The sequence below is a fragment of the Limulus polyphemus genome, unplaced genomic scaffold (assembly GCF_000517525.1).
Source record: "Limulus polyphemus unplaced genomic scaffold, Limulus_polyphemus-2.1.2 Scaffold5734, whole genome shotgun sequence".
In the NCBI taxonomy this organism is placed as follows: domain Eukaryota; kingdom Metazoa; phylum Arthropoda; class Merostomata; order Xiphosura; family Limulidae; genus Limulus; species Limulus polyphemus.
Genome location: NW_013671344.1, coordinates 30,926 through 47,061, shown reverse-complemented (window position 1 = coordinate 47,061; position 16,136 = coordinate 30,926). Strand labels below are relative to the sequence as shown.

Below are 16,136 nucleotides of genomic sequence, written 5' to 3'. Positions count from 1 at the left end.
CATTGTTCCAATTGAATTATACCTCAAAATTATTATGTGTATTAATGTGATTTACTGTTTTATTGCCCCCATGGTTGACCACCCAAGCAGCTTGGAACTGGAAAGTAGTAAGGACTCCCATACTTCACTAGAAGTAAAGGGGATGAGAATGTGGTGGAGAGTCTGGAGGAATGTCCCCACCTGATACAGTGCAATGGGTGATCACAAAACCCTATTTTGAAAAGCAGATCATACTGATTTATTCAATACAAGGTATGGCAGGGATGGGTAACTATCCCTTTCTGCTTTACCCATGCAGTCCATGGGTGGTGCGGTTTGGAACAGGCAAGTTTATGAAGCAATTACATCGTAAGGTTATTGACTTACAAGCAATCTTGTGGAACAACCATCTCAACAATGAGCATTGCAAAGCCATAGAAGATAAAGCATGAGTAACATGGCTGTACAGTGCAGACTTCAAGTTGAAGAATACCTGGACAGCCACCACTCACCACAGAACAGGATCCATATAATGAGTAATGAAGCAAGGGCCCCTGAAAGGAAAAGTATGAATATAAACTTACCCAGTACCCAGTCAAAGCCGCACCGAAGCCTGAAGAAAGGCCACAGGTGGAAGACAAAAACCTGATGAAGAAACCACAATATGCTGTAAATAATGAGAGAGAGAAACATATTAGGTGTAGCCCACATGCCCGACTGTAGGATTTCCTCCAATGGCTGTTGATAATGAGATGCGAGGGAAAAGGTGAGGTGTCGAATCTGATGAGAATACACCTGGAACAAATTCCAGGAGGAAGAAGACAAGGAGGAATAAGCCAATCCAATCAAAAGTCAAACCCAATTAGTGAGAGTAGAAGTGGAAAGATCGCAAACAGAAGAAGACTGCTAAGGGATAAAGAGTCCAGCAATATAACAATGAAGAGTATGGACCGGACACAGAAGTTTATCTGGATCGGGACGAGGGTAAAGATGAGAAATAGGTAAAAAGGAGGAGATACTCTCCCTAGCCACCAAGGTCTTTTGGAGAAAGGAGAAGATAGGTAGGGCGGTAAAGCATACTTGAAACATTAATGGCAAACACATCAGACCTCGATGTCCACATACGAAGAGGACAAGAAAATAGGTTTTAAGGGAAAGGTGAAACATGGAAATGAGGAAAGTGATTCAAATGGAGCTAAAGTGAGGGAATAAAGGACCACATTAATATCACAGACCAGAAGGGTAGGCCATCTAGGAGGGATGACGAATCCAGGAGGAATGCATTAACATGGTAAGGAAAGGGGAGGTAAACACTTGACAGTATCGGGAAAAACAAATGGTATGGGATAAGGAAGCCTTATAACCTGAGAGCAAAGAGACTGAAAACCTCCAGTCAAAAAGTCATGGGAGAAACTCTGCCACTCAAGCCACAGTAGGTCAGTCAGTGGAGAATCCCTGAGTCACAGACCAACTGCAGAACACTTTTCATTTGCACTGATACACCTCCATTGAAGAAGGACATGAAATGAGCTAAAATGAAAGCTACTCGATGGGAGAAACCTGATCTCCTCGCCATGGAATGGATAAAATCCTGTATAAAGATGAAGGATGAGGATGGCTGGATGTAGAACCAGTAACTGAGGTTGATGAAGAATGGAGGGAGACAAAGGAAGAGGTACTAGAGGGAAAAGTTGAAGTTGTTGTAATCGTGGAAACAACAGTTGAGCTGGCCAATAAGGACTGATCAGAAGGACTCGACATGGAGTGGTATGGATGAGAGAGATTGCCTGATGAAGTAATCGAATAGGATGATAAACATAAAGGAATTTGTGAGGCTAATCCTGGTTGAAGGCATTAAAAGCCAGAGCTCGAGGATGAGGTACCAGAGACCAAAAGAGGGATAACTTGTGATGAAAGTATGTGGCAAATGCATCTACATGGGGAAAACCCCACCGACTGCAAAGCCACCAGAAAATGAGGGAATCTAAACACCACTCTGTTGGATATATTTGGTCAGGGTGGGAAAGATGATCTGCTACGAGATTGAGAGCACCCAGAATGTGACATGCAATGAGATGAATGTGGTGCATGTGGGCCCAATATAATAGATCCAATGTTTAAAAACGGAGAGATCTCAACTTCGTACTATCTTGGTGATTGATATGTGTTACCACCGTAGCACATATGTCAGAATGAATCATCACCAGACAATGTCTGACAAGAGAAAGAATGTGATTCAAAGCCCAATGGACAGTGAGTAGCTCAAGGACCTTAATATGCAAAGACATTTCGTCTACAGACCAATGAACCAAAGCCTCCTGGTGATTGACCCATGCACCCCAGCTCTGAAGGGATGTGTCTGTGAAAAGATGTAAATCTAGACGAGGAGGAAGTGAGATGCCCACCGATGTATGGGTCTTGTCACACCACCAATGCAAATTGTCCATCAGGGTAGCTGGAAGGGTACTGGGAACTGACAAGGAATCCTGAGCAAGGTTTCATTGATCGTGAAGAGTCCACTGAAGGGTTCACATATACACACAACCAACAAGGATCAGTGACGTCATTGAAAACCACATCCCCAAAAGTGATGAGCAGAAAGTGAGGAAGCTGGAGGGGCATGGTGAACGAACAGTTCCATGGAATGAAGTCATAGAGGAGAAGTTTGGACCCGACTGAGATGAGTGTTGAAAAATATAACCAAGTGGACAAGATAATGGGTAGGTCGGAGGAAGGACTTTTCCAATTTGATTAACCAGCCCACTCAAGCAGCCACTAGAAGGAGTTGACAAGTATGGCTGGCCAACTCGTTTGGAATGAGCCAGAAGAAACCAGTCATCCATATAATAGTGGAATCGCATATGGGGTGGAAGTAAGCTTAAAAGGTAGCGTGCTAAATTGATCAACCACCCATGATGGATGAACCAATAATATGGACGAGACCGTGGTGACATAGGGATGTGAAGATAAGCATGGTGATGTCGATTTTGGTCATCCATAAGCCCAGAGGAAATGTCCACTGTAGGGTGAGAAATGACTCTATGGTAAAACAGAGCAGTTGAATGAAGCAAATGTGAGAAGACAAATCGATGACAGGCCTGCAGTCCCCGGTTTTCTTGGGAACAACAAAGGGTCTGGAATAAATTCCTGGTGAAGGATGTTGAACAGGTTCAATGGCATGCTGAAATAATAGTTCCTGAATTGCCTCTGACAGATGCTGGCTTGTCATGGGATCCCGAGGCTAAGGGAATGAAATAGGTATATGAAACATGGGAGGTGGGGGAAAAAACGGGATCATGAATCCTTCTGATAAAATTTGAAGAAAATCGCCAAGCTGAGCTCCCACTGGGTAGTCACCAATACTGTTAGTGACATGAGGAGCATCATCGATTCAAACGACGAAACGAGACAACAGGCAACAAAGTTGGAAAAGGTAGACTGTTGTTATAGTAATGCAACTCGTGATTCCAAAGAGTCAAAGATGTATCACTGCAGAAATGTGGCCCATACATAAATCCCCAAAAGAAGATGATTGTAAATGAGTGAAAACTAAAGTCACATCACCACTTAGAATGTCCCAACAACAGAGATACTACGTATGTAAATCCAGAACTGAAGACGACAAATGAGCCAATGCAGAGAAAAGAAGGGAGAGGATGTCCCAGAAAACCTCTCAGTATTTCGGTGGAGAGCCTCAGAGAGGAGAAAGATGGTAGAGAGATACTGTAAAAGAGTTGTGAGAGTAAAACGAAGGCAGGAAAATTGGGCATGGGTCAAACCTACAGGTGATTTGGGGGCTGCACCCTAAACAGGGAAAACAGAACCTAATGATTGCTGGTCCAGAAAAAGGACAATCTGCATGATGATATGGAAGAGCAAACTGATCCAAAGCCTGTGTTGGGCGAGGCATGTTAATTCCATCACTTAATTGTGAGGCAAAGTGGTAAGCATGTACCCGAATATCCAGGAAGGAGGGAAAAACCAAATAGGGATGGGAAGATTGATCATTTAGTAAGTAAGGATGTGGTACATAGGAATGAGGGTAAATGATTAAAATGTCACATACCTGATAAACGAAATCCTAAGAGACCATATTAGGCTGAGCATGGGAAGGCACAGCAAAGTTAGGAGGTGGAAATAGGCAATCCAAGTTTTCATCAACCTGAACAGGACCAGTTTGTTTGAGAGGAAGTGGGGAGAGGTCTAGAGACAGAGGTTGACCCATGTAAGTTCAAACTCCCAGCGAATAAATGTAGATAAATCCCCCACGGGGTCACCTGCACCTGAGGTCTCAGACATAGGGCTAGTCACAGGTGTGACCTCTAAGTGGTAACATGAACTTCAGAATTCATAATGAGGAAGAGTCAACCAATAATCGAAAGTATAAATAACAATGTGACTGTAATAAACTGGGATTAAAGAGAAGTTAAGAAACAGTGTTAATAGGAACTAGAAGTGAAAATAAATAAAGACCACTTCGTGAGTATACTAAAGACGAATGTGAAACTTCAAACAAACAAAAAGGAACACATCAAAGTACAAGTGCTGCCAAACAAGAAATGATAGTTCAGTAGAGGCGTATAGAAGGAGTCACATGCATCACGCTACTATTGGTGGAGAAGTGATGCATGATGATTCACATAAAAGACATGTTGGAAAAATTTGATTCCAGTAGGGAGGAGGAGAAGGCTCATGGTATGTGTAAAAAATAATTTGCATATAGAGGTCAGCACTGGACGAGAATAGCTAATCTTGTGAGCAGAGGGAATTACTGTATCAAAACACAAGAATTAATAAGGTCATTAATATAAACCTCCCAGCTGTTCTATAATATTATATAGAATGCATTTAACCAATACTTCACAGTTACAGTTTATTGTAGAGGTCACTGTTATGCAACATTCCAACCAGTTTTTAAATTAATGAATGTGCACTACCACAGACTGGTAATGTATGTGTGAAATAATGTAACAGCTTTAGATCATGATGACTTGACATTTTATACTCATGATGGGCACAGGTTAGCTCTGTGGAAGAGTTCTGAATTTTGGAGCTGACAAACTGGATTCGAATCTATGTGATACCACAAAATGTTCTCCACACTCTGAGATTATGGGTGCATTAATAAGAAGTAAAGTCAGATCCCATTATTCAGTCTGAGAAGAGTAGACATCAAGCTACACAATGGGCTATCTGTGCTCTGCCCACCACGAGTATCGAAACCTGGATTCTAGCATTGTGAGTCTGCAGACATACCGCTGTGCCACTGGGTGGTAGTAGTTTTGCACAAAATTTTTACACACAGAAAAATATACGGAAAATTTTTTTATTAACATTCTACCAAATGGCAACATTCAACCAATTTTGAACAAACCATGTAATGCCCAACAAAAAGCATCATCTGTTGGTCCAATTAAACCAATCTTGGTCTGCTATATTGGTAACTAATATTAAAAGTTAGAATACTGTTGTCATCATTTCAGCTAAAGTTGTTTAATCAATGTTAGGCCAATGAACTATCTGCAGGGTTTGTGTAATGGGGTCACATAAGAATAAAAGTTTGGGAAGTGTTGTTCTACTCTCAAGTATATTTAACTATCCTTGCACTTTTTAATGATAATATTCAATTTCTAACCAATTACAGAATCACTCACTAAAAAATTAATATTTCCTCGACCCAGTTTTCTTCATAACATTTTATTAAGAGTTTTCTTTCTCACACAAAATCTAATTATCTAATTATGGTATATTTAGCTTTATAAAATCAGTGTTGTGATGATTGAGCATTTATTCATTTAAGAATACTTCTTAGAAGTGCATAGAAGCTATTATTTGTACTTACACTCCATCAGGACACAGTTCTGGTTTTTCCATTCTGTACCCGTTCTTTAGTTTCTTATAGAATTCTTCATCAATATCAATCCCTGGATATGGATTACTCCCAAGGGTAAAGAACTCCCACATCAAAACTCCAAAGGACCAACTATATCACACAGGTGTAAAACAAGAATTAGGATCTAATTTCTATAGAAAAACAACTACTTAGGTTATATCTCACTTTTTTAAGCATTAAATCATTTTCTGATCTTTGCAATTTAGCAAAATTTAGTTATATACCAATAGAAACTTATAAAGTATTGAACATTTTAGTAGTGTGAGTTTTTCATATTAATTTTTTTTCTTGTTTAGAACAAAGCATTAAAGGATATCTTTTCAAGAAAAGAAATACTTTAAATCGTTTTTTATTGTGTTTTGTATGAAATGTTTAGTAAATTTAATTTCTTATATACAGAACAATGCTAATTCAAAGTATTTGACATCTTTAAGCTTAAAATTAAGCCAAATTTTAAAAAAATCTTTAAATAAACTGTACTCGTTTGTCACACATTTCAACATTATTTTAAAGTATACTTGAATAAATGAGAGAACGTCTACTTCTATTTAATATAATATGACTTGGGTGAACAAATTCTTCATTATAAAATTCAACTATACTAATGTTTTTGTTGTATTAAACAAAACAATATAATGATATTGCATATAGCTCTAGATATGGATAATACAGAGCCACATAGAAAGTTGTGAGCAGTATAAAGTTACCTACTATTTTACTTGTTTAATATTCTTTTTATAGAATTTTCTTTAGTTGCTTACGAATAGTGTTATTACACATTTACTCAGAATATGAAACCATATTTACATAAATCTATTATTTCCAGTCTTTATACATAAACATTACTGTTTCACTTTCCATCTGTACATATTCTGCAGGAGAGAAAGCACAAGTATTTTCAACCAAAGACTCCACTACTTTTTTCAAATTGAATTTGTGTAGTTGTGTCCTTATTACTCAATATCTCAACTTACACATCACTCTGAATGGTAAAGACTTTATCTCTTATTGACTCAATGGCCATCCACTTGACTGGCAGGGGACCCTGTAGCATAAAATTGCATATGAAGAAGTTTGAAAACAAAAACAAATAGTTATCAAGAAGCCAAAACAGACATAAATCAAGTTTTCTATTTTTCCTACATTTATTGAAAACATAACTGGAGAGTTATTGTTATTTACATTACATTTAGTACAAATTATATTTCATTACAATAGGACAATATGGAACATTACTCTTCAATAAGTATAAATATACAACATGACAAGCTTTATAATATGGTGTCTATAACGTTTCTGTAGATCCAGAGCATCTATGCTAGTTTAACATATTGTGAAATGAGTAACAAACTGTTATTTTAAACACTTGTAGAGGAAAGTTTTTGTTTTTATTAAGTACAAAGCTAGACAAAGAATTCTCTGTGCTCAGACAATCTCTAGGCACCCGAATCGGTAACAAATATATTAAAAACACCAACTAAACTAACAAACTTTAACCAGCTCATATGTACTTTATTCTTATAAACTTTTTGTTCAATGATAAATACATTCAGCTATTTCTTTGACTAAAAAAATGAACCAGCATAACAAGCCTTCAATATGAAACTAGAAGCATAAAAAAACACATTTTTTTTGATAAAATAACTGCCTTGAAAGTTGATTAAATAAAATGCTTGTTTTCAAACTCTACTTAATAACTTTATTAGAAAGACTATAAACATACATCTCCTTTCTTGACATAATTGGAGTATTTATAACAATCTTTTGCAAGGCCAAAATCGCATATCTTCACAACATTATCTTCTGATAACAGGACATTTCGGGCTGCCAAGTCTCGATGAATAAGCTGAAAAAATGTGTTTTTTATCAAAATTCACTTTCGTTATTACAATTACTCTCCTAATTAAGTGTAAATATTCCATTGTATTTATTTTTGGAAATATGTTTATCTCAAAATTGACACTTATCTAATGATAATTAGTGTAAATTTAGTATGATATTAATATATAACTGTAGTATAATTACACAGACTTGCGATGGTTTTAATGTCTTGATATTTTTACAAATTCTACAGTAATTCCTGTACGCTGAATCGGAAAATGATATTCATTTTTCTCCATCACTTACTGATTTTTCACAAAACATAAAAAATTACAGCAACATGTAGTTTTGAGACTAAAAGATATCGATTTCACAAAGAAAATCAGGATGAATGAGGATGCATATTCGTTTGACATCAATTTTCTTCCCTTTTTTTCAGTTTGTTTGTATTTTTGTTTACAAACATAATAATAAAAATGTTCATTGTGGTAAACGAATAATAATTCGCTCTAAGCAAGTTTTTTTTTCTTCCTGAATTGTATAAAATCCATATGTAATAGAAAAAAATGAATTTTATTTTTGAAATCTGCATAGCTGAATTATGGAATATCCGTTTTTAAAACCAAAACAACTTTTATGAAGTTTAATTTCGCAGGCCTGTGTTATCAGAGCAGATTTTTAACCCAATAAGTCTCAGTTCTTAATTTTCACTGCCAATTAATTCAAAATGATAAGCCTTTGTTGGAGTTCTATCACACAACACCTGTTAAGAAATTACTTACTCATAAGTGATTACTTTGATTCAGTATTATACAAATCCAGAAGGATTTTGTTGAGCCATGAAAAAACTAAAACATTTCTTTAGGTGTATTGTAAGAATAATACTATTTTCATGCTCAAAGGTTTCCTATTATTTACCAGAACAAAGAATATCATCATTAAGAATATTTCAAGTTTGAGTAAGATAAAACTATATTTTCATCATAGGTTGAACTGTAATACTTAACTACAAGTGGCATCGTTTTATTATTAACAGCAGTGCAGATGCAGAATTTATATTTCAAAAAAAAGACTTTTAATTAAATATCAGAAATCACTCTTCAGTTTTATAGTTCTACAACTGAAAATCAAACTTTTGATTTGAGTTTTAAAATGTTTTGTGAAACATATAAGTCAAGTAAGTTATATTATACTCTATATCTTATCTTGCACAATAGCTAATATATTTTCAACCAATATTTTCAGTAACTATCAGCATGGGAATTACCCACTTAAAACTCAAATTCTCTTAACTTATTGGTGAACCATGGAAATCCAATTTCAAGCCCTGGTCAAGAGAAGTTTCTGAAAATCCTGATTCCTTATATCGGCACTGAGCTAATTACAACCATTTGACCTAATCTTTGATATGTTTTTGTGTTTTCAGCTGTATGTTGTGCATCAATGAATTCAGCGTTCGAGTTTGAGTTGTGTGTCATGTTGAAAGCTAGAGGATGAACTTTGTTTTAGTGGTGGAATATGGGTATGTGTTTGGACATGAATTCTTCATTGTAGCTCACTTGGTAAAGCATGAACCTCACAGCACTAGCATGACGTGAGGTCAAAGGTTCAAGCCCTTATCAGAGTATCTTTCTTAGCAGCCTGTTTCATTATATTGCATTTAAACTTAACAGTAATCTTGGTATAATGAAATACACATTTCTGTGTTGCAAACAACAGCACGGTTGTTTACTTTAGTAGGGTGTAAATTCTAAAATACCAGTAAACAAGTGATATAAAAATCAAAGAAAATTTTGTAAAATATGAACTATTAACAAACAGAATAATAATTGAAAAGGGAAAACTAACTCTATTGAAATGAGAACACTCACAAGGGTTTGCTAGCATGACTTGCCCCTTTCAAGGTTGGAAATGTAAAGAATCATTAAAATGGCTCCACAATACACATTCCAACCAGAGCAATTGCAAACCGGTATATAAAAGCTAACATTTTCCTAAACTGAAAATATATTTCCAATAATACTTACCTTTGCTGACACTATAGCTATTTCTCAATCTCCATAAGTATATATATATATATATATATATATACTCTTGATTGGATCCCAACCTATAGCCATAGAGTGATGCGTTTCACACCACCAGTATCACGATGAGAAAGTAAGCAACACTGAAGTGGACAAACTTTCTTCTCCACCTGAAGAAGTCCAAAAGGCAACACCCCAGGCTCAGAATGATGGGATCGTGTATATGAAATGTTGAGTATACAGTACTCAACCATAGGAACAGAACTCATCTGGTCTGGAATTATGAACATTCACCCTCATTCCCCAACCAAGTCTACAAGGAGTATTTATTCCACTTGCCCTTGGAATTATAAAGAGGATGTTGAACCTGTGCTCAACCAAAGACCTAGGATGGGACCACTTTGCATTCAGAATCATGAGGATTACTGGAAACTGGGGGTGGTAAGAACTCCTGAGCTCCACTAGTAAGGTCTGGGAGGTAATACACATGGGGGAGTCCTGAGGAACAGTGCTCTGGAAACTGTGCAATTGTTGCACCAAGTTCCCTACATTTTTAAAAGCAAACTGACCCCTATTTATTCAACCTGAAGATCAGCAGGGAAGGGCAGGATCCCCTTTAGCTTCACTCATGATAGTCCATGAGTAGAAGTCCATAATAATAATAAGGTAATACCATCCAGTAAGCATCTAGATGGTCTTATGGAACACCCCATTTCAACAGAGCCTGTTGCAACCCATAGTAATTATAGTGAAAATGGTTGCTAATACAGAATTGAAAAGAGAAAGCATATCTGCTTGGGCAACACTTGCCACGGAGTGGAATCCAGTGAAAAATAAAGCGACCCTGGAAATAAAAGAGTATATGATTGAGGAAAATAACTCTGGTTAAAATCTCATAGATATGGTTAAAATAGCTACAGAGGTAGTTGAAAATCCTCAGAAGAGGAAACTGCCAGATGATGTAAGTAATGAGATAGGAAAGAATTAGAAGTAGTTTACATACCAGCCTGCACAATGTTTTCCAGAGGGAAATTCAACTGGGCAGCTAATGACAGAGATATGACGAATCTGGTGAGATGTGACATGCAAAAGATTCCTTTCCTGTGACGATAATCCATCATAAGCTATGTGAATCAATTTACGAAGCCACCTCATTAGGGTAATGGGAGATAAATCATGGGAAATAGAAGGATTCCAATAAATGAACAATCAATTCCTAGTACCTCGAAATGAGGTAGTACGAGCCACATAACACTTGAGGACCCTCACCAGACATAACAAACAGTCAGGAATGGAGTGGTCATAAAGGTGAGAAAGGGCTGGCAAATGGATTCGTGAGAAGGATCTTTCTCCTTCTCCAGCTGCCAGAGTCTTGGGAAGAAAAAACCTATCAGGGTAAAGCAGGACAAATGTGCAATGATAAAGATTCTGATGCACATGGATTGCAAACAACTCTGACTGATGACATACACAAGCCAACAACAACAAAAAATATAATTTAAGAAAAAGGTGAAACAAAGAGCATGAAGCTATGGGCTCAAAGGGAGGATGAGACAATGCATGTAAAAAACTTTAAAATCCCAATTCGGTAATTGAAAATATCATTTGGGTTGAAGAATATGAAGGGATTTGAGAAACCTGATAGTACTGAGGATTCAAAAACCTTCTGATATTTGGAATACTGAAAAATAGTGGACAAGGATGCCTTATACAAGGCCATCATAGACGAAGCAAGACCCTTCTCAAATATCCAAGTCATAAAATGGGAATATGGCAGATACTTTAGGATAATGAGGGTTTAAATTCCTTTTAATACACCACTGACGATAAGTATTCCATTTCCATTGATAAACGGCCATGGTTGTCCTACAGAGAGATTTAGTTCAGTACAGAGAAACCTTAGAAGTTAAACCATTATGTCAGGCAAAGGACCACGTAACTTCCAAGCATGAAAATTGAGTTTCCAAACATCTGGGTGGAAAATGTCTGATTGAGGTAGTCTCAACAGAGACTGCCAATGTGGAAGATGTAGAGGTGGACATTTCTTCACATACTGAACAAGTGGAAACCATATTTGAGATAGTCAGTATGATGCAACAAGACAACTTGACAGATAGTGGAATAAACCATAGTCAGAACCCGGGACAGTAGCCAAATTGGGTAAAAGGCACACAGATGTAAACCTGTCTAGCCCTGACTGAATGCATCTACTGTCAACCCTTCAGGATGAGCTATTGGAGACCAAAACAACAGCAGTTGATAATTCCAATGAGTCACAAAGGCATCGATCACTGGAGACTCGAACTGAGAGAAAATCCACTGAAAAACCTCGTGATATAGCATCCATTCCTTTGGAAGAATCTGGTTGGGTTGAGACAAGTGATCTGCAATTAAATTCATCACTCCTAGAACATGACATGCTCAAATACTGATATGATGAGAATGAGCCCAGTAAAGAAGTTCCAAGGTACGAAAACAAAGGTCTCGAGAATGTGTGCCTCATTGACGAGAAATGAGAGATTCCACCAAGGAATTGTTGGAATCTATGACAATTTTTCCCTTCAAGAGAGACTGATATTGAACCATTGCCCAGTGTACTGTAAGGAGTTTGAGAAGATTGATACAGAGGGTAGACTCATCTTCCATCCATATACCCTGGTACTCCTGACATTGAAGCTAAGCTCCCCATCCCTGAAGAAAAGCGTCTGTGAACAGATGGATCTTGGGATAAGGTGGTGGAATGGGTACCCCAAGAGTAGTGTTGTTCTGATCCAACCATCATTCATAATCAACGATGTTGCTCCTGAGTAATGAAACAGGATGATCCAATGTATTGGAATGCATGATTCATTGGTCGTGTAGTGACCACTGAAGGGACCTCATATGTGCTTGTCTCAAAGGAATGAGAGGCTCAAGGGATGCCCACATCCCTAAGAGAGAGAGAAAACCATCTGCACGGTAGGAGAATGAGTCAAAAGTAAAAGCCTGATGGCTTGCATCCTGATAGGGGTTGGTTGAACGAGAATTACATGAGTATTGAAAACACACCAAGATGGACGAGATATTGCATTGGTGACAGAATAGATTTCTCCAGTCTCATAAGGAAGCCCACTTTTGTGGCTTCTGAAAGGAGAATCTGAGAGTGTTGTTCTGCTAATTGATGGGATGGTGCCAGAAGGAACTAGTCATCCATATAACGATGTGTGCACAGTCCCAAGGAATGCAGGTGACAAAAAAAAAGCTTGAACAACTCTGCAGAAGACATGAGGTGCTGATGCAAGACCAAAAGGTAGAGCCCTGATCTGCAGCACCTGACCCTTGTGCACAAATCTTAGGAACCTCCAGGGAGATTCTGCTATGGGAATATGGAGATAAGCATCAGTAACATCGAACTTGGTCATTCAGAGCCCTGGTGCAAAGTGTCATCGTAGGTTGAGAAAATATTCCATTGTAAAGCAAGGAGGATCTAAAAATTGATTGAGTCGAGACAGATCGATGATTTGATGCCAATCACCTGTCCTCTTGGGTACAATAAATGGGAATAAAATCCCAGAAGAATGAGATCGACCCCTTTACTGCCCATTTGACTAACAACTCTCTTATGGCCTGGAAATGAAGCTCCACTCACTGTGGATCTGTTGGAGGTCAAATGGCAACAGGTTGTGCAGATAATGGTGGACGTGATGTAAATTGAATGACCACCCCTGAAGCTAGAACATGGAGTACCCATGGATCCCTGGTGAAAGAACTCCAGATGTCCAGAAAGTGATGTAATCATGCTCCAATTGCTCCCTCACCAACAGGATAGTCACTGATGCCATTGTCGGTAGTCCACCCAAGCTGAAGATCCTCATGAATACAGATGGAACCGATAGGCCAGAGAACCAAAAGAGGTGGTCAGGAAACACTAAGAGCCAACACTCCCAAATTAGCGCCAGAAAGGGGAGAGGCCAACTACAATCAAGAAAAAATGTAAATCAGATTAATCAGTTCGTGATTCTAACGTCTGTGGAGCTTCTGACAACTCCCTGATGGCAGGAGATGGTACATAAACACTTTCTAGGAAAGTGTCTCTATCCAATAAATTCCAACAAAAAACCAGCCAAGAAACCAAAGAAAGAATTAAAAAAAAGACAATCTGATTGAGGTAGACATCAGCAAAATCCCCAACTCGTCCTCAAATTGCCGAGGAGAATGGTGGTAGGCTTCTGACAAAAGTTGGATGGAAAATAAATACCTCAAGACAGTTGTGAGAGTAAGACGAATCCGAGAAACTGTGATCTGTTTAAAGTAATCACAAGTTCCAATCTAGACCCCTCACAGGGCCAAAAGTGGATCCATCCATTGAGAATCTAAACATACCTCCTCCTGGCGGTGATAAGTCAAAACATGCTGTTCCAATAAACATGGAGAACAAGGCATAGGCATCCCGTCGTGTAACTGAGCAGCAGATCTCCCAGCATGAAGAGCAATATCAGGAAAAGAAGGAAAAATCAAGTAATCACTTGCTGTCCTTTCCCCAACAAGGAAGGTGTAGAGTCAAATGCAATAGGAGAGACCCCCAAAACCTCACAAACCCAAGTAACCAACAGAAGAAAAGGGGCTGGAGGAGGCTGATCAAAATGATCCTCTGTTGAGGCCGGCCTAGTAAAAGAAGGAGCCAGAAAAAGTGAGTCCCAGCTGGTCCCATTTGCAAAAGCCGCTTCAGAACCCCTTGGAAAGATACCCTCGGTCTGCACACATGTCTCCATCTCACAATAGATCATATCATGGACAGCTTCGACTGAGAGTGACCCCTTCCCTGGCTGTTGACAAACAAAAGATAGCAGACGTGGAACAGAAGAGGTGTGGTTGGCCTCCATAGTAGAAACATTAACTCAGTAATACATACTCATAAGTATGGCTTCTTTTGTTGTTATTGTTAAAGTAATTTATGAATATAAACAAAGACATAACCCTAGTAACGCCAACCATGTTCAAAGTCGCAACGTAAATTGTGAATAATCACAACACTCCTTTTCATAGAAATCTGTGCCAAATTCTTTGTCAAAAAATGTGATTACATTATCTGAATGAGGTGCTTATATACAGTACCTAGATAGAGGGTGCACTGAAGTTGGTGGAGAATTTTGCAAATTAGAAATTGCCAAGAGCAATCGACTGGGAGTATAAAAGCATTTTCAATGCTTAGATGGGCAAAGAGTGGAAACCCTGGAGATCGAGAAATAGCTATAGTGTCAGTGGAGGCAAGTATGTTTGGAAATATAAGTATCTCTGCTTCATGTGAAAGTTGTAAAATCTCAATTTCTGGGGTATATTGGATATAATACAGCTATCCCATGAAATACTAAATAGTAACCTTGATAAATTCATGCTACAGAGAGCAATATCAAGGGCTTAATTAGCATATTTACTAAACCAGATTTATGAAGTTCTCAATTACAACTATGCAAAAGATATATATATGGTAAAAGGGTTGGGAAATATCCTATCTGCATATCACAAAAAATAAACAGCATATAAAAATTATATGTTCTGACCTTTCTGGACTCCAAATATTCCATTCCTCGGGAAACCTGAAAGGCCCAACATAGCAAGTCACAAGTTGACACGGGCTCATTTGAAGTATCATCTTTTTTCTTAACAGATGCTCTGTTAAAATATCCAGAATTAATAGTTGAACCCTCACTATTCACATCAGTAAACTCAGTTGACACTGAAACTTTCATTCTTGTTCCTGAACTGTTTGAGGTTGATCTTGTAGTTTGATCATGTGTGAGTTCCACATATTTTAGGGATCTTTCCCTAAATGGTATAAAACCAATATGAACATTAATTTTTCTATTAAAAAAAGTCAGACATTTTACAAAAATCTCAGTATAAAGTTTTTAAATTAATTTAATTATACACTGCAAAAGACAAATGCTTCTGGTCAGTAATGGACTTCTTGGTTATAATATATGAGTACATATACTGTTACGTATCTGCTTGTTCGTTAATTTCCAGTAGAAATTCTTTCCGAGGAACTTCAGCAATACAAGTCCTTTCTTGATTAAACCAGTTTATTCTTTCTCGATACAAATTTTTTGTGCCCAGTAATTCCACAGTCAGTATGTTTCTCGTCACTTTAAACTTAACAACTTTTATAATACACGCTATAAATCACGGCAATACACAATCTCAATTACTTCGCTCTCTACAAGTGTAAAACACACACACATTAGCTCGAAACAGAATCGTCAATTACCCAAACGACACCGTGACTACTGTTTGCTTCACCCGCTGGCATTTCTCGCCAGGCTTATATACTAACAAAGAGGTGTCTCCAAAATTCGTAGAGTTCCCCTGATAATTAAAGAAATTCAGTCATGCATGTGCTAGCAATGTCACGTGACTACTGCTGTCGTAACACTGCA

General features: G+C 37.8%; 1 protein-coding gene across 1 annotated transcript in view; it reads right to left on the bottom strand.

Annotated features, from left to right (window-relative positions):
• The window catches only part of LOC106472921 (vascular endothelial growth factor receptor 2-like), a 34,044-nt gene that overhangs the window by 8,242 nt on the left and 9,666 nt on the right, over positions 1 to 16,136 (bottom strand). The window contains exons 6-10 of the mRNA XM_013933592.2: positions 15,261 to 15,525; positions 7,596 to 7,718; positions 6,847 to 6,917; positions 5,822 to 5,962; positions 564 to 624 (exon numbers count right to left, since the gene is read on the bottom strand). Coding sequence (XP_013789046.1) covers positions 564 to 624; positions 5,822 to 5,962; positions 6,847 to 6,917; positions 7,596 to 7,718; positions 15,261 to 15,525 — 661 coding nt within the window. The remainder of the gene's footprint in view (positions 1 to 563; positions 625 to 5,821; positions 5,963 to 6,846; positions 6,918 to 7,595; positions 7,719 to 15,260; positions 15,526 to 16,136) is intronic.